Source organism: Thermobia domestica, chromosome 7, assembly GCF_964235325.1.
Source record: "Thermobia domestica chromosome 7, izTheDome1.hap1.1, whole genome shotgun sequence".
Taxonomy (NCBI): Eukaryota; Metazoa; Arthropoda; class Insecta; order Zygentoma; family Lepismatidae; genus Thermobia; species Thermobia domestica.
The window spans coordinates 232,429,103-232,448,379 of NC_137460.1; the positions used below are offsets into that span (position 1 = coordinate 232,429,103).

At 35.9% G+C, this 19,277-nt stretch overlaps 1 protein-coding gene across 2 annotated transcripts; it reads left to right on the forward strand.

Moving 5' to 3' along the window:
• Positions 1–1,931: 1,931 nt before the first annotated feature.
• Art4 (arginine methyltransferase 4) lies at positions 1,932–13,450 on the forward strand. 2 transcript variants are annotated; one of them, XM_081765906.1, is made up of 2 exons: positions 1,932–3,985; positions 8,356–13,450. In XM_081765906.1, the coding sequence occupies exons 1-2, from the start codon at positions 2,182–2,184 to the stop codon at positions 8,385–8,387; spliced, it is 1,836 nt and encodes a 611-aa protein (XP_081622032.1). In that variant the 5' UTR covers positions 1,932–2,181; the 3' UTR covers positions 8,388–13,450. The 2 variants fall into 2 exon arrangements, with proteins under 2 accessions (XP_081622032.1, XP_081622031.1); XM_081765905.1 differs by lacking the exon at positions 8,356–13,450 and adding an exon at positions 7,689–7,850.
• The last annotated feature ends 5,827 nt before the right edge of the window (positions 13,451–19,277 follow it).

The window sequence follows — 19,277 nt, forward strand, 5'->3', positions numbered from 1 at the left end:
CCCTGACTGACCAGCTTCCAACCTGCCGACAGCTCGCCATGCCAACGATTTTGGCAAATCACGTTGTTGCGCAATTTCACTACGTAGATTTGTGACGCACTAAACACAAAGAGAACAAAGGTATCCTGGAGCTGAAATGTGTTGGCAGCGCCACAATACACAGTGATATCTGGTAGCGCCACGTCACTGGTCACGTGCACAGATGTTCCAAACGGTTCGTTTGCACGTTGGGCCTTCATGATTTTAATCTGAGCTGGACAAGATACAGTGTTCTCACATTATTCGTAAGAAGTTTTACCTGTGTTTTCATCTAATTCCCTAATTTTTTGATCTCTCTCTCTCTCTCTCTCTCTCTCTCTCTATGTATATATATATATATATATATATATATATATATATATATATATATATATATATTAGCTAAATATACCCATTCTTCGTATAGAAGTCAAGGCCTGTGGAAGTATTACCCTCATATCCGCGACTGCGAAAACTAAGGATCTGAGACTAAATCGATCATTTTGAATTACTTTTAGGTGTCTCGGTATCCTCTACCCCCCTTCCCGCTGACTCCCGGCTCGCATACAATGGTAGCTGAATTTGCAAATCATCGCTAATGGAAGTGTCACTATTGATCTCAGCGACCGCGAAAACTATGGATTTGACACTAATATCGGTCATTGTGGAATATTTTTACATGTTTCGGTACCCCTCTCCCCGCTGACTCCCGGCCCGCATACAATGGTAGCTGAATTTGCAAGTGATCACTAATGAAAGTGTCACCATTGATCTCAGCGACCGCGAAAACTATGGATTTGAGACTAATATCGGTCATTTTATATTACTTTTATATGTCTCGATATCTCAACTCCCCCCCTACGGTGACCCCCGGACCGGTGCAGCATAGCATGAATTTGGAAAAGTTAATGCTATCGGAGTTTCACCATTGATTTCAGCGACCGAGAAAACTATGAATTCAACACTAATATCGGTTATTTTCTACTACCTTTACATGTCCCGGTAAACGACCCCTGAGACTCCCCTGGTTCGAATTTTGACAAAATCGTTTAACTCTGGTCTGGAGTTTGGACCAAGGTATTCGTGACTAAAATTTGGTAACTCTCGGTCAATTTGTCTGGTTCCCAAGCCGGTTCCGTTAAACGCCCCCCTGAGACTCCCCTGGTTCGAAATTTGAAAACAACTTTTCGTCTTGATCTGGGGCCTGGGCCAAGGTACCCCTGACCAAAATTTGGTAACTCTCGGTCCACTCGTTTGGTCCCCAGGCCGCATACAGACAAACATAAACAATTTATTTTTTTATATTAGACTAGATTCTTGCAAATTATGCCAGATTTTCATATTATCTTTCCGAACTAATTTTAAAGACCCGCTCCTACTTATCTTTATATATAACAAACGCAGGAATTACACCCTAAATAATACTCCTGGAGGACCCCTTTCTCAAAAAATTTGCTGGGGAAACACTTGTAGAAACTTGTTTTCGTGCCGGACGATTTCCGAGATTTGGTGAAAAAAAAAAAAAACTCCTTTTGCGATCGAATTAAAAAAAATAGCATTGGAAATAAAAATACGTTAATAATTTTGGCTTTATAATCAATGAATCATATCACGTAGCATGGTTCGTTATTATTGATAACAGTGCTGATTACATTACTTTTTATTTTCTACACGATGATTCATTCACGTCTTTTTGCCAGTCGGGGAAAAATTTAAAAGAAATATAAATAAAATACGTGAAAAGTAAATAATATATCAATAACATTTACTTACATGAGTAGGCTGTGAGAATTGACAAATAATATAAATAATATGCAATGCAACACATTAATTGCATTGCATTGTTTATTAAATTTGCATTATTTTTTGTTTCGATCTTAAATGAATGAATTTTAATCAAAAGATTGCAGCGCCACAATGCGGGTAAAATATAAACCACGTGGGAAAATAATATAGCGTGATCCAAGATATGAGTCAATGATTAGATGGAAATAATTACGCCTTTTCAACTATTCCATTAATTTCGAAGATAAGAAGCATAATTTAAATATCTGTATTTTGTTGTGGTTTAACCACAGAAACGTTCGTAGAACATAGTAAAGTGAGTGAGTGCATATGTAGACAATAGACAAAAGAAACCGCATCGCGTACACAGTGGCAAAAATGGCGAATGTATTGAGGGGTGTTGTGGTGTCGCATTTTACAAAATCCGGCGAATTGGTGAGAAAATACGATTTTCCAGTTACAGTGGTAGTGGACTATGATCCTCAAGGTATCAGTGTTAAGTTGAAAAGAGAGACATTTGGATGTGAACAAGAACTTTTGGAATTTCCCGTTTGCCGAACAACAGAATGTTCAAAAGTTGGAACACAAGGCTACGTGTTTAATTTGGACTGGGAAAATATATTCCTTCATTTCAACACGGAGTCCGAGGGAAGATGCTTTCATTCTCACGTTTCAAAAGTGAGGTCAGGTAAAAGTGTATCAGTATTTAACGACAGGACAGATGATTCGTCGGCGATGCAATATTTCCAGTTCTATGGTTATCTATCGCAGCAGCAAAATATGATGCAAGATTATATCCGCACAAGTACATACCAGCGAGCTATCCTAGCTAATTTGGCCGATTTTAAAGATAAAGTAGTGTTGGACGTTGGTGCAGGCTCAGGTATTCTTTCATTTTTCGCAATCCAGGCCGGTGCGAGAAAAGTATATGCTGTGGAAGCCAGTACAATGGCACAACATGCAGAAACCCTTGTACATGCGAATAATCTAAAAGGAAAAATACTCGTAGTTGCAGGTAAGATTGAAGAAATAGACCTTCCGGAGCAAGTAAATGTGATAATTTCAGAACCAATGGGTTACATGCTTTATAATGAAAGAATGCTAGAAACCTATCTGCATGCGAAGAAATGGCTTTTACCCAACGGTAAAATGTTCCCTAGCCGCGGTGATCTCCACATAGCCCCGTTCACGGACGATACGTTGTACATGGAACAGTTCAACAAAGCCAATTTTTGGTATCACCAGTGCTTCCATGGTGTGGACTTGAGTAGTTTACGGCAGGCAGCTATGAAAGAATATTTCAGGCAACCTATTGTTGATACGTTCGATATAAGAATTTGCATGGCGAAGTCATTATGCCATACGGTAGACTTTCAAACCGCTCAGGAAACTGATCTTCATAGGATTGAGATACCATTAGAGTTTAATTTACTGGAGTCTGGGACAGTACATGGCCTTGCGTTTTGGTTTGATGTGGCGTTTATTGGCACCGTTCAAACTGTGTGGTTATCTACAGCTCCTACCGAACCGCTCACCCATTGGTATCAAGTTCGTTGCTTGTTAGAGACACCAATATTTGTGAAACAGGGACAGTTACTAACAGGGCATGTTTTGTTGTTGGCGAATAAAAGGCAAAGTTATGACGTCACGATTGATTTGTGTGTGGAAGGCACTGGAATTCGTTCTTCAAATACACTGGATTTGAAGAACCCGTATTTCAGATACACGGGACAAGCACCACAACCACCTCCAGGCTACAACCAAACATCTCCCAGCGAGAACTATTGGAACCAGTTGGATGCTCAAGGGTCAAGGCAGGTGCAGCAGTCGAGATTGGATGGAGGCACTGTGACGGCGGCAGCAGTGAATGTAGTAAACGGAATAACAGTGAATGGTTTCGGTGAAGTTGCAATTGACGCGAATCAAGCAGGTTTCATTGGACTGGGAAACCAACCAAATATTCATCCTGGGTCTATCTCTAGCACAGGGCGTCGTGTGGGCTCCGGCACTGCAACATCGACGCAGGGCGCCCAGCTAATCGGCGGTGGGATCTCTCCAACGTTGTTTACCTCGTCACAGACTCAGCAAGTGGTTCTAGGAAATACCTCCCATTACCCAGTTAATAATAGCCTGATGATAGGCGATTACGTCACACCGGGCGGTGTTATACTACCCACTCAAGGTATGCATTCTGCCCAAACCTATAGGCAGTAGAAAAGGGGAGTTTTATTTTGTAATTTCTCAGATTGTGGGAAATAAAATAATTTTTCTTAATCTGGAATTGTTGCGAATGGATTGGTAGTGTAGTTTTGCATAATTTCTCCAGATTGTGTGAGGGGATATTTTCTGATACTCTGAATAGATAAGTTTCAGTGGAAAGATAAATTTGAACAATGTAAGCATAATAGTATGTCTGAAGAATGAGTATTTGTGTGAAAATAGATGGTCACTCAAATTGAATTTTAGAAGCAGTGAGTAGTGAGTGAATGTGGGGTTACATTCCGAAGTTGATCCTCCAGTAAGTCGTATGAAAATAGTAATAATGTCACTGAACTTAAGATAAACTAGAGTACCACGGGACAACATATTATAAAGGAAGCATGCAGTAAAAGAGCGAGGTAGCACGCATTTTCATGGATGATCAACTTTGGAAGTAGTATTAAAAATGGTTTTTCACATGTAAATGAAGTTAAATTTCAGGTTTGATGAGTGTTTTGATCTACACCTGGTGAAATAATTCGTAGAATCAATAATGGACTTATTTTGGAACTTTAAAAAGTGAGTACGATGTTACATTACTCGAATGCATAGACAATATCTCAAATCACACTCACTACAACCTTTACATTGTATTTTGATGTACAAGGATAATTCTCGTATAAACTGCATATAGCATGGAGAATTCTTAATCTGGGACTTCACATCAGTACTCATATCTTTACTGTTTGTGCAACGCATAGAGCATGAGTATAGTGTAGCTAATTCGTTAAAAATGAATTCATTAAATTTCATTGAGGAGTGTGCCGGACGCATAGCAATTAAACACTATTCTCATGTATGTTGCACCCAAAAAATATTAATTTAGTAGATATTTCGGGAATACGTGGTTCCCTTTATCTATCAAAACGTCCAAAAAGGGAAGTATCAGTAATTTTAAATCACACCACTACACAGATCATCCTCTTTAGTTTTTAAGAATTAATGCAATGTTTATATCACTATTTATTGCGAGCGGTGATTATATTCAGAAACAACCATAAATAAATAAATAAGAAAAAAAAAAAAAAAACTTAGTACTTACAGCAGACCAAGTGTTGATCTAAGGAGTATTTCGGAAATTAATATTTCCATCCTCAGGTTAGCAGTTCTAAAAAGAAAATTGAAAAAGTGAGCAAGTGGATGGGTAAAAAATCAGATTAATAAGAGGAAAAGTTGTGAACTAAATCACTCCTCGTCAAAATAAAGTTCTGCAAATATTTGTTCATACATACACACACACACACAGACAGTCGTGGGCCGCAGTGGCTCAGTGGTAGAGCGTTCACCTCTATTGCATGGGGCTCTTGGTTCGATCCCAGCTCGCGCCAAGTGAGCATTGTGGTAAAGAAAATCGTGTGCGTGGGTTTTCTTGGGGTTCTCCCGTTTCCTTCCACTTTTTTCATTGTACCATTTCGTTCATTTCTCATCATCATTGCCTCCTCTAGCTCAGCCGGCATAAGCGTGGGACGTAAGACTTGGAAGATTTTCACAGCCAGTGTGTAGTGAACAAACACGTGTACAACCTTTCTTTGACGAGAAATGGTTTAGTTCATAATTTTTATTCCTTTTAACCTGGGTTTTTACCCATCTATGTTTCTTGTCCATCTTCTTTTTTAAACTACTAAGCTGAGGATGGATTCCGAAAGTACTACTTAAATAAACACGGTCTACGGTGAGTACTAAACTTTTTGTTTATAGTTGTTTCTAATGCAATGTTTGTTAACTGTTCTTTACGAGAACAGTAGCTTGTGTGTTACGTTGGCTTAAGATTAAGTGCAGTGCGTTTGTCTCCGCTCGAGGCCGATAGCGCCGTACATTCTCAGCCTGTATTGTGGGAGCTGGCTGAGGAAGAAACCTGGTTTAGGTTAGCAAAAGGTAAACATTAGAGCTGGAATACATAAAGCACCCTTCTTAATTAAAGTTGTTGAATTAGTACATCTTAATAGCATTTATTTTTTCTATTCTATTGGCAGTTCATTTATACTCTTACCTGTACAACGTCTACACTGATCGTAATAGCATTTGAAAGACACTTAAATCATTGAGAAACGTATCATGACTCTCGTTGAGTACTTCGATCAGGAGCTGTGAGTGTAGCTTCCGTAACATTCCAACACGTTATGTGCAACACTTGTCAATAATAACTAAGCAGCTATCTCGGCTTAACATCTAGAACAAAATAAGGATTTTGATTTACATTAAGTTTAAATTACGAAGAATTTCAAGTATGTTGTTGTTATTTAAAGGTATTTCTGTATTCCAGTTGCAAGGTCGAATATTACTTAAGAATGTTATTAGATTAAGGAAAACAAGTAGGGTCAACTGTATTTACTTTGTTGTACTACCTAGTTGCTTATGATTCCAAACTGGTCTGTCAGTCAACTGCCAGATCACGTACTGATGTTTTTCCTTCGCGTTTCCGGCCTCGAGCGAGAAGAAACACAGAGTACTTTCATGAGAGCAGATTTGTGTTGTGGCTTGGTGTAACTTCATTGACACGTACTTTTTGTTTTTCTATGTTTGGCGAGTGAAGGGGGAGATGTGAATTCCCGAAATATCTTTAAAAATATATTATTACTATTATTATTTGCCGCAGCCATAAGTGAGAGCGATGTTTATTTGCGGAATTTATTACATCATTATAATGAAATGATCGTACATCTAATATATAATTATTTCACTATTTCAACACAACTAAATCTAATCTAACACTTTTTCTCATTTAATATCAGTACCTGTTAAAAATATTTAATGCAAACAAAGAAATTTTACGCTGTTGCTTTTTGACTCAGTAGAGTAAATATTCGGTAATATATTTTTTTTCTTATGATTCTGATCCAGAATTATTTGTGTGTACTGAGGAGTTCAGTCTTACATAATTGAATAATTTTGTATGCTTTTGAGGCAAAGTTTGTAATAGTGAAAATTTGATGCTTATTCTGGTTTTCAGATAGTGAAATACAGCTGAAATGAGATTTGGATTGTTTCCTATAGTGTTAGACAGAAAGGCGATTGAATTAATACTACAAGTAACAATGCTTTCCCGATATATAGTTGATAAACAATTGCAAAAGCGAATCTAAACCAATGTTGCAAGCAATATTTTCACGAATATATAAATATGAAATTTGTGATACTTAAGAATGAATTTCTAAATTAACAACAATAGGCCAAGAGTCATATTTGTTAAAGGCGTGAAAATAAAGTTAACGTTAAATGCCCCTGCAGGGGGTTTGCAGGTGTACGAAATGTACAGCTGTGGTATTATAAAACCAATGGGTATGCTGAAGTGAGTTTCAACTGTCGCTTTGTTGCCGTTCCTGCTAACTGAACGGTGCCTCAAATGGCAGCTTCCAGATAAATTCCTGAATAATACGGTAACCGATTACACTATACTCTTAGCCTGCTCACAGTAGTGCAAAACCAAGAACTCACTACCAATACATTCGCCGAGCATATTTCTCATTGATATTGCTCCATGAAATAATCCCCTTTCTTTGTGAAACTAAAAAGGGGAAATATATTTATTAATGTAACTGTAGTGCATGTTTGTGGTGAGTGTGAACTGTTAAGCAGTTTAAAGATTTTTTTTTTTTTTTTTTTTTTTTTTTTTTTTTAAATGACAGGTTCCGTGATAATAAGGTACAATTACATGGTGAAGCATGTGTTTAGTCAACTTGAGGTTAAAAAAAAAAATCCTTGTTAATTGGTGGACCCTAGTGATACAAAGGGATACTCATATTGGCATGCTGATATGTCAGGTTGATAATAAACGTACGTGTGTGTATTATGGTGTTTTGTGCGTTCTTTTTGCAATTTTTGTGCCTGAATACATATTAAGATAAAAAGCTGGTCATTACATATATATGTGTATGCATAATAATATATGGTTAACTACAGTCCTTTTTTCTGAAGAAAGCACAATTATTGTGTGTTTTTTAAGATAAAAAATTGAGGAATACTTTTTATAAAAGTGGTTATAACTATTTAGTGGCAAGTATTTGGAGAAAAAAATGAAAGTTTACATGTTGTGTAAACGCAAATAATGAATTTTTGCATGGAAATCTTTTCTTTTATATTTGTCGAGGCTAGGTTCCGGAAAAGATTAATTAACACAAATTAAGACAAGGCTCTTTCAGGTGCGGTGAAAATCTGATTTTTTTTAAAAAAAAAAATGGTATTTGCTTTAATTATTTGGACGAGTTTATTTAGAAAATAATTTTCTTGCTTTTATTTCTGTTTACTTTTTTCTTAAGATACTTGTTTCTCACCACATTTGTCTCTCTCTTCCAGTCTTTGCTACTCTTGTGCCTGAAGACGATTAGCTTACTGGAAACCGTGTTCTTTCCGTATTTTAAAAACATGTTTCTTCTCAGCCAGGTACGGCTCGATCTGCCCCAGGGTTACGATGTAACTTGAACTAGTAATACTGGTTGTTTAAAGTATAAATTGTACACACTTGCAATAATTGATGCTCAATGTTCTATTACTAATTCTAGTAGATGTGCGTTTACACGTGTGGTTTTGTATGTTGATAACCGAGAGATTTTTTTTCTCTTCAGAATCTAATCCGAGTGTGAATTCTTTAGTCGACGAAAGTTTAACAGTTGAATAATAATAATAATAATAATAATAATAATAAAAATGCTAGGTGACTATACAGTGTCCCACATTAGTCGCCCACCCTTTCTAGAACAAAGAGAAGTGAATTACAGTGAACTCCCGATTATTTGCAGTCTTCTTTTTACCAGGGTAAGTCAAAAATTATCCGCAATGTAGCTCTAATTTTTCTTACATCGTTCATACTGAGTTCTGTCGTCGTTTATTTTAGTGTTATGCTGTTGTGGTCATGCTATGAAAGTTTGATTGTAATTTCTCCATTTGTCTTCCTTTTGTTGTTGATAGATTACACGACTGTTCCATTAGGAGTTTGTACCAAAGAGGAACAACGAGCAGTGATCCAGTTTCTTTGGTCGGAAGGTGTATCAGGGGCCGAAATCCATCATTCGGCACAATACAGAAAACATTGTTTACGAATGGATTGAAAGGAGCCGTAGATGGTCGTCCGGCTTGTGCGACCATTTTTTGAATTTTCCAATCCATCCGTAGACACTCCGTTACGGCAAAACACTGTTCCCGTATTATGCTGAAAGTATTTGATAAATTTCGGCCCCCTGATACACCTTCTCACAACAAAACCGGATCACTGTTCGTTGTTCCTCTTTCGTGCAAAGTTCTAATGGAATACTTGCAACAAAAGGAAGCACAAATGGAGAAATTAACAGTCAAACTTTCATTGCATGATCACAACAGCATCCTCTTTATACGAGGAGAAATTACGGTATGAAAAGAAAATCTACAACCGTAAAATAAGTTATATGATTGTGACAAAATGTTTATTTTAAAACAGGGTGTCTTATCGGTCACGAAATCAAAAAAAACGGTTATGAAAGTCAACAAATTTAGCTTTTGGGTCACGATTTTTTTTTTTTTTTTTTTTTTTTTAACTGTGCAAATGTAAGTACAGATTGAAAAATTTTCTTCTTTAAAACGTCAAAATTCATCACCAAAAATATCTATGGTCGGTTTTAGACGCTACCAAATCGCAAGCAAAATACGTTTGTATCGCATGGATGAAAATTCGGCCTATTTCGCACCCAAATTCGCTCTTGAAAATGTTAGAAAATTTTATGATTTGGTAAAGAAAAGGTCACGAAATTTCATTTTGGAATTTTAACAGACACCCTGTACAAGTATATTAACATACTTGTGAACTGCTTATTAAGTCATAATTGGATGTGTAGGTGGCCTACTATAAATAAAAATTGTTCAAACACATTTTCGTGGATTTTTTTTTATATATACGCGGTTGCGCCATCCATTTGCATGGACAATCGGAAGTTTGCTGTACATTAAATATTCCTGTAATTAAATTAAGGAAATTTATTAGTGACGTCCCAGTTTCGAAAGGGGTCGGAAGTAATCAATATACATGAGAATGACAATTTTTTTTTTCCATAGAGTGTTGTAAGTTTTGAGATTCAGGCGAAATTTTACTTCCAATATATAGTTGCTTAAAAACTGAAATTGACGCATTTTTAATCAAACTATTAAAATGAAGTTTAGAAACGCTAATTGCTTTGATTGCACCTGTAGGATTTTTACTGATGGATTTTGCCCACTTTAACTTCTCGCGGATAACTTCTTAGGATATGGGAATTAGATTTCTGGGCTTTCGACATCTATGGTCATATGCCGAAAGCTCGTCACGTACGATGATAACGTCCCTCGGCGATCCCACTATTCAAGGAAAGGAAAGGGAAGGGAAGGAAGGAAGCTGCCTGGGGTCTATATGTTAGGCATCATCTATCTGTAGTGAATGAGGGAAACCTCACTCAGGATGCTTGGCTTGAAAAGGCGTTTATACTTTCTCGACCGAATGTCCCCACCGGGAATCGAACCCGAGACCGCTCGCACATAAGGAAAGCTATTTACATTAAGATCCAATCACTTCGTAAAACCCTTTTTTGTTTTTCCATTCATCTTTGGGGCCGCGGTGGCTCAATGACAGAGCGTTCACATCTGGTGCGTGAGATCATTGGTTTGATCTTAGCTTGCACCACGTAAGCTTTGTGGTAGACAAACACGTGTGCGTGGATTTTCTCGGGGTTCTCCCGTTTGCTTCCACTTTCTTCATTCCACCATTTCATTAATTTCTTATCATCACCGTCTCCTTTTGCCTAGCCGGCATAAGTGTGGGACGTTATTCCACGTTAAAAGATTTCATTGTTATTTATTTTTAGTGGAAGAGACCTCTTGTAGAAGTGATTATTATGCAGAAAATATTGTGACCAGTTCTATAATAATCATGTTTTCAACTATGAAATCTTTAATTAACAATGCAAATTCGGATTTATAAAGTAACCTGATCTTGATGTGATTAACTTTTCAGGTGAACTGCTCAAAGTGGCCGGAACCGTCCAGTAAAAATCTAACAGATTTATTCAACAGGATTAGTGTTTCGACTTATCGTTTGGAAAATATATGTTTCTTTAGGTTCAATACTTGTTCACTTAATATTAGGAAGGGATTTAGAATTTTAATAAAAAAACTCCAAAGGTACGGAATTTTCGAATCAGTTCAAATTCCAGTAAATTTTGCAGAAATATTGAAAAGTGCGGTTAACACCGGTAACAGAAAACCATCTCTTGAGCGTCAAGGTGCTTTTCAGTATGACAAGAAAACTATACCATTTATTACAAACACAAAGTTTTCTCGTTGAGTTTTAAAATTTTGAATATTGATTATTTGTCCAGGGGGAAAATTCTCACAAAAAAGTGATGGATGTTCGGTGAAGAAGACCAATACAGGAAATAATAAACAGGACAGAAGAATAAGCTGAATGGGCTTTTGAGTTACCGCTCCTTTCACAATCTCGAAGTTACGAAGGACAGGGCGGTGCTGTTAACGCGGGCTCCAAAGCAGTGCAGTTAGAGGGTTATCAACTCATAGGCCGTTTCCCACCACACTATTTCGGCTTCAGTAGAACTGCACTATAGTTTGGTGTGAGTGGCTGAAGAAAAAATGTTACTCTTGAGAAAGCGTTTTATTTATTTATTTATTCATATATAACAATATTCCATTTTTTAAAAAATGACTACGGTCTCTTTGAGGTAAAGCATCCTTCATATAGTGGAAGAGTGAGAAAGCTCGTTTCCCGATCATCATGTTTGAACATTCCTCTAAGTAATTCGAACATTGAGTGCAGCATTTCGATATTAGCCCATATTTATCTTCGTAAGGAATGTATTTACTGTGGACTACGTACAATGAACACATGATATGAAAGCGATCCAAATTTGTGTAATATCTCTCTCTAACGAGACACCTTGGGGTTACGGTGGCTCAGTGGAAGAGCGCTTACCTCTGGTGCGTGGTGTCCCTGATTGGATCCCGGCCAAGTAAGCTTGTGGACAACGTCGTGTCCAAAAGTTTTCTTAGGGTTCTCGTGTTTCTTCTCAATTCTTCATTCCACCAATTCATCCATCATCATTCACTTGCTTTTAATTATCGTCTCCGTTGACCTAAAGAGCATAATTGTGGGACGTTAAACTGAAAGATTTCATTTCATTTTTGTAACGGACAAATAATCATGTAAAATCGGTGTCCGTTATTGGGGAGTTTTACTCTATTTGTAAACTATATTTAATTTAGGAATGTTAAATTTATATATATATGTATATAGTGCAAGTGCATTTTGACAAAGCAAGCGAAATTTTAACTAAATTTGATGAAGTCAGCAAAATCAAACTAGTAAAATCCGTTTATTAGACTCACGCCAGTGTGACTTAAAATATTGTAATGTTAGTAGTCAGTGCCTCGTAATCCGTTAATTGACTCGATCCGTTAACATCTTAACGGATAACGGTGATTTACGTCTGCCTGTTAGTGCACACGATACCTCTTGAACAAAAGCGAATTTTTGATTATTTTTTTGCGGTGGGTAGCTAAAGCAATTATTTCGGCTGAATTCGTTACTGCAGTTAATCCGTTAACATCTTAACGGGTAACGGTGACTTACATTTGTCCATTACTCCACACAACGTCACTTGAACAAAAGCGTATTTTTGTATTTTTTGTGAAGGTAGTAGGTTACCCATTTACGGCACCAGACGTCTTTCAGTAGTTGACATCTAACGGCCGAAATTGAAACTTCAAGTGCGTGATCCTTTTTACTGTCTCCTAGAGTTAATTAAGCATATAATTTGATACATATTTATATAATTTATAAAAAATAATAGAAATGCAGATGAAGAATTCATTGGAAGCTACTTGATTTGAAAATAAAAACCCAAAGACAATATATTCTGGTCTGTAGCTGTTGCGTAATAGAAATTTTGTTTGATTTTCAGTTTAGCGTCCCTGTCAGCAGCGAAGCTATATGAGACGTGGACCTACAGTTTAACGTAGGATCCGAATCATGAGCTTGCGCCGGGAATCGAATCCGGGGCTCCCACACCAAAGGCGAATAGAAATTTCAAGTAAGTGTCAAATTGAAAAACATGTAATCTTGTAAGTTTACAATTAGAACAGTAGCTTTACGAATGTGTTTTTCAATGGTCTATCAAACTAGTACTGTATTACATACTCGGTACGAAAGTAGTTCATATTTGCAGTGGTAGATCATTCAAAGGAAGACTGTTCGAGTACAAGGGACTTGCATTAACATGAGTTTAAATCGCATGATTTTTCAACTTATGATTGCCAATCCTCAGAGAAAACAAGCAACATAATGCACTAAAAACGGATGGATATATATACATTATGAAAATAATTTTCCACAGTAGCTTTTTTTTTATTTAGTCGCAGTATCATTTGAAATATCCCAATAACTACTACTACATTTCTTTTTTCACTTAAATAAATATATATATATAGCTATATTTATATTTATTTAAATGAAAAAAGAAATGTAGAGGAAGTTATTGGGATATTTCAAATGATACTGCGACTAAATAAAAAAAGCTACTGTAGAAAATAATTTTCATAACGTATTGTTGATATAGAGGAACTTAACCCAATATTGTTTGCTAATCCTTGTCTATTGTCGACCTCAAGTATGACACCATAGAAAATATATACATTGCAGCAATATTTGAATATTTTTTGCCGAAGTTGTATTGGAAAGTTGCTTTTTAATTACACTATGCATATCCAAACTTACAGCCCTGCAAATAAAAATTTATTTCCCAGAGTTAGAGGAAGGCAAATACCAAGTTCATTAAAATCATTTTATGAGAGTTATAGGAGGACAGATAGACACATATCGTTGCTTAAGAGACTCCATTGCAGCGAAATTAAAATACCGCTAATTTTACAGTAATTATATGATATATTCAAATAGATAATAGATAATCGAAATGTGGAACAAGAGCTCGCTAGGAAATATTATTTTACATGAGATAACCGTTCTCACGACTCACTTATCTGCTTTCGATTCCCAGCCATTTAGAAAATCGGCATTTATTTTCGCGTTTCTAAATGGCTGCAAACGGAAAATTACTAGATGACTCGTGATAACGGTACCTCATGCAACATAATATTATCTAGCGCGCTCTTGTTCCACATTTCGATTATTTATCTATTTGATATCACATTATAACTGTAAAATTAGCAGTATTTTAATTTCGCAGTGATTAGGCTTCGTAAGTCGAATAATAGAATCTCACTTCTATTATTATTATTATTATTACTATTATTATTATTATTATTATTATTATTATTATTATTATTATTATTATTATTATTATTATTATTATTATTATTATTATTATTGAATAACGTGCCACCATAGGTTCTAAGTTTAATAAGTCCAAGTTGGGTTCTTTTGCTCAATTCCAATTTTTTTCTCTCTCTCTTTTCTATCTTTCATGTGTTCTACACAAATAAAGTATTAGGAATTTATTTATAATTTTTGGAAGGTTGTTAGGTAAGACTTGACTTATGAATGCTCCCTATAACATGCCAAGGAAATAGATGTAAACAATTGTGTTTGGGCACCTTCCTGCTGGTAAATTTGACTCTTGAAGATTGAGGTTTGGAAAATGTTTATTAAGGCCTGGCTGAGACGGCAGTTTTGTTGTAACATAATCTTAAGTAAAACATTCTTTTTCCAGTAAAGGAAACAAAAACTCGGATTAAAACTTTTGTAAGCCGTACAATTATTTATACAAGTGTTATAATGTATACTTGTTCAGATAAATGATATCGATGTGATTTCTGCACGACAATTATCTTGCCACGTATATACTAAGTACTTATTTGTAAATCATGCAATGTGGAAATAGTTAATGGCGTAGTATTTTCATTAGTTTGTTTTACCCGTTCCGATAATATGAACAAATTTCTGTGGACATAAGTTTTTTTTTTTTTTTTTTTTTTTTTTCGTACAACAGTGGTTCTGATGCTGCAGGTAAAATAACGTCTTATGTTAGCATTGTGTGCGTCGTTTGTGTTCTGGTATAATTTCATTCATTTTGTAGTATATTTCAGCAACATAAAATAAAGGTCTCATGCTTTAATAGAGAATTTCTGGTTTCTATGTGGCTGTTGTGTTTTTATTATTGATAGTAAGTATTGTACCTGTTGGTAGACCCTGCGGCTAATGATTTTTTTTGGGGGGGAGGGTTCGAGTCTGGAAATTTTTCGTCGTTTCTCCATCTTTAGCTTCCTCTTTCAATCCCAAATATTTTTATTTCTGTTTTTCAAATCGTCGAACAGTTCCGTTCTTTCTACTCGTCTCTTTCTTTTTGTCTTTCCCTTTATGAAGGTTTTTTTTTTTTTTTTTTTTTTTTTGAATGAAGGTTATAATGAAGGTTTTTTGAAAATAAGTCAAATCCAATTTGCCTTCCTGCGAAGGCAGCTGGCTAAAAGCGCCTTTTTCTTTCCTACGAGCTTTAAAACAGTTTTGTCCATTTTATCTTAATCGTTCTCCAACACCACATTTCGAACCTGTCTAAATACTTCTTCTCTGACTTCCTTCATGTTCCAAGTCTCTGAACCACATAGTCCAATACTCCATATAACACATGAGCAGCTTCTTCCTTAGTCTAATAAACTCTGCTAATCAAAGATGTGACTGTAAACCATTTTGTTTATTCAATTTAAATTAGTATTGTGGACCAAAAGAATAAAAATCCATTTTCTACTATCATCATTTAAAACTAAGATTAATTAGTGCTGTGCAGTTGTTCCTCAGATATATGCACTAGTACTGTGTCATCTAGATATTTGTAGTGCTTGCTGTTAATTTTTTTTATCCTGTTTTTTTTTTTTTCGATGCAGTATTTTGGTAATTAATAAAACAAATACAAAAATGTACAGGATTATCATAAATGATTCATTCATTTTGAAAAGGCTATATTTTCAAAAGTATTGCATGTACACACACAAAGATATATGAAAAGAAGCACAAACTCACCAAGTTTATACACCCTTAACAAATGTTCAATATGTGCCCCTTTGGTGAAACGACACACGTCCAGACGACGTCTTTTTTTTTTTTTTTTTTCTTTCTTGTGCTTTCCCTCCATTTTCGACAGGTACCCTCGTACTACCACACTGCCACGAAAAGGTAATGAACTCGTGGTACCATCTGGAATACACAATACAAATTTGGTGAGTTTGAGGTTCTGTACTTTTGAAAATATACGTTTTTCAATTCGAATGAATCATTTATGCTAACTCTGTATTGTATTGCTCTGTTGTAATACTGACAATAGCTGCTCGTGTTACAGTGTTTCTTCAGCTACTGGTCCGGAAGCCAATAATGCTAATTGGGATTATTTGTTTCCTTAACGGAACTTCCTCCCGACTATGTGGTTAACTTGATTCCCGGTAAGATACTGCTCGGATCCCATGTTAAACTATAGGCCTATGTTTCAAGAACCCTCGGTGCTGAACGGGACGCAAAACTTCAAATCAGTCAACTTATTCTTTCAATTTATAGCTGATTTTCTTCTTTTTATCTATCTTTTGCCAGTCCGCGAGTATTGAGAGTTCAAAAATATCCTCCATGAGTGCGTCGAGACGTAGAGCTTTAGCAACATGTCTTAAAATTAAGTAAAGTCTACGAATATATTTGTTTCCAAGCATATTATAATGCGAAAAGTTAAATCCATTGTAAAAAGCGTTGGTGTGTGGTTGGTTGACAAGCAGAAATCACATCATGGCTGTATCTGTACTTGTTAATTTGCATCCTGTATATAAAACATGTAGCGAAAATTCTGTACTTTTCTGGAATCTGGCTTTTGTAGCTAATCTGTTTATTCTGTAATCTATTGTAATAACAGTGAAAGAAGATATTATTCTTTGTCCACTTTTTGAGTGTTTTCATGCGAAAACATCTGTTTTTAATTTTGCACAAATGAACATTTGGTCCACCAAATTATTATTTGGGGTTTCTTATCAAACGCTAACACAAAGACTGAAGTATTAGGTACATACTATATATTATAGATATCTAGATAAGAAAAACACACACACATAAGCTGTCGTGATAGTATGTGACCGTTGTGTGAGCTGTTTTTTTTTTTTCCTAGTGTGTATGTGAATGCGTAATTACTGTTGATGTCAAGAAGTAATAAAAATATTGTATGGAGATTAATTCATTATGTGTGCTATTGCAAAGAATAATCTTCACTTTTTTTTCTGTGTGGACTTTATTGATATTAAGGACATAACACAGAAAAGAGGTTTTTTCCTCCAAAAATGCAAATGGTGATTACTTTTTATTTGTGAAAAATCAAGTGGTTAGGAAACGAATAATGATTACTATTGCAACTGTCTTTCAAAGTAGGTCTTGATTGGCGATTTATTCTGTGTAAAATCGTTTCTGAGCATCACATTTTTTTTTTTTTTTTTTTTATTTTTTTTAAATAGAAGGAAACCTGAAGTGCGTTACTGGTTTTGAAGTGTATTTATGAGAAATTGCAAGCTAAAAACTTATTATATGTTTTGTTTGGGAACATTTTAAAATACGCTAAAAGAAAGAAACACATTTAGACGTAGAATTTTCATCCCTCCCTCTTTAAAAAGTCTTAATAATTTATTTTGTATTGTCAAGTGAATAAATTGGTCAGTCACAACTGATTTCTTTTTTTCTAGTTTATTACTCCCCTGTCTCTTCGCAATTTCAAATGTATTGTTAATTTGCATTTATGTAAATGACACGTTGTCCGAAGTTAACTCGAAGAATCGTAAATGTCTTTTGGTGTAACTTGTCACACAGTCACTGGTAGATCTTCTACCCGGTATCAGGAACTTCTGTGCTTCACTCAGACGGTTTCGGTGTTCCCTATGACCCTTTTATCAATGACTAGTTGCTAACCTGGTCATATTGTGTTATGGTTGTTCCTTGCTGTGAAACTCTTCTGAGATATAGATAGATATCCTCATTTCCTGTATCCTAGGTTTTGAGCATCACAGAACATTGTCAAAATAGTTGATTACTTACATACATGAACTATGTATCCAGTGGAACTGTGTGTGTTCCATTGTGCTGTACACACACATTATGCGTCTCCTTTCCCTGCTTTGACATGTTGATGAATTCTCGATCTACAAGACTTCCTCCACACTAATGCACAATTCTTCATTTATCCTGTACCGACATGTGACTTGATAATTCTCCCACAATGAGTGTCTTGGTGTTGTAAGGTCAGGGTTTCATGGTGGCTATTTCAAGGGGAAAGGAAAAGTTGGAGAACCACGCCCAATTTCAGCAGCATGGAAATTGTTTAAAACTGAAGTGCTCCTCGTGACGTTGAACACAGGGATATCAGACTGCTGTCTGTGACCATGAAAGCAGTGTTGCCAATACCACAACGTTGTACTCTGTGATACTCAAACGTAGGAGTACGGGAAGATATCCATCATTAACTTTTTATTGGTTTTAGACTTCCTGAATAATCTGAACGGTGCACACCAACTATGTACTTTCGTCTCAGTAGGGTAGTCCCGGGTTCAATCCCAGCTTCCGCCAAGTGAACTTTGTGGTGGACAAATACAGTGTCCGTGGTTTTCCTCGGGTTCTCCAGATTCCTCCCACTTTCTTCATTACACCAATTCATTCATTTCTCATAATCACCGTCTCCTTTAGCCTAACCTGATAACTGTGGGACGTAAAATCAAAGATTTTTGGAACTATCTTGAGTCAAGTTCAAAAATTTCGTGATAGAAGGCAAGACTCTTCATATTTGAGTACCATATCGGCAGTTATTTCAGCAGAGTTCGAAATAATCCAGAGAAGCATGTAACACTGTTAATCTCAATCATTCGATTATTAAATACTGGATTCTGCAATTCTGATAACTAGAGCGAGTATTAGGCAAATACGTATTTTTTAATATTAGATTCGTAATAAAAATGAACGCGCTAACCTCAACGCGTCCTTGGGTTTCTTTGCTTCAATTTCAGTAAACTTTTATTTCCGCAATGTTGCTTACATGGAGATCTTTTTGTATTTTCATGGAAATCAGGGCTGATTTGGGAATTATATAGGTTTTTCTAAACGCAAAATGTAAATTATAATAACAATAAATAAAATAAAAAAAATGCACGATTGGGTCGAGAATCAAACCTAGATCTCCAGCTTGTGACGATGCGTGAAACGCTATGCTACTTATTCCACCCCATGAATAACTAACTACACATTC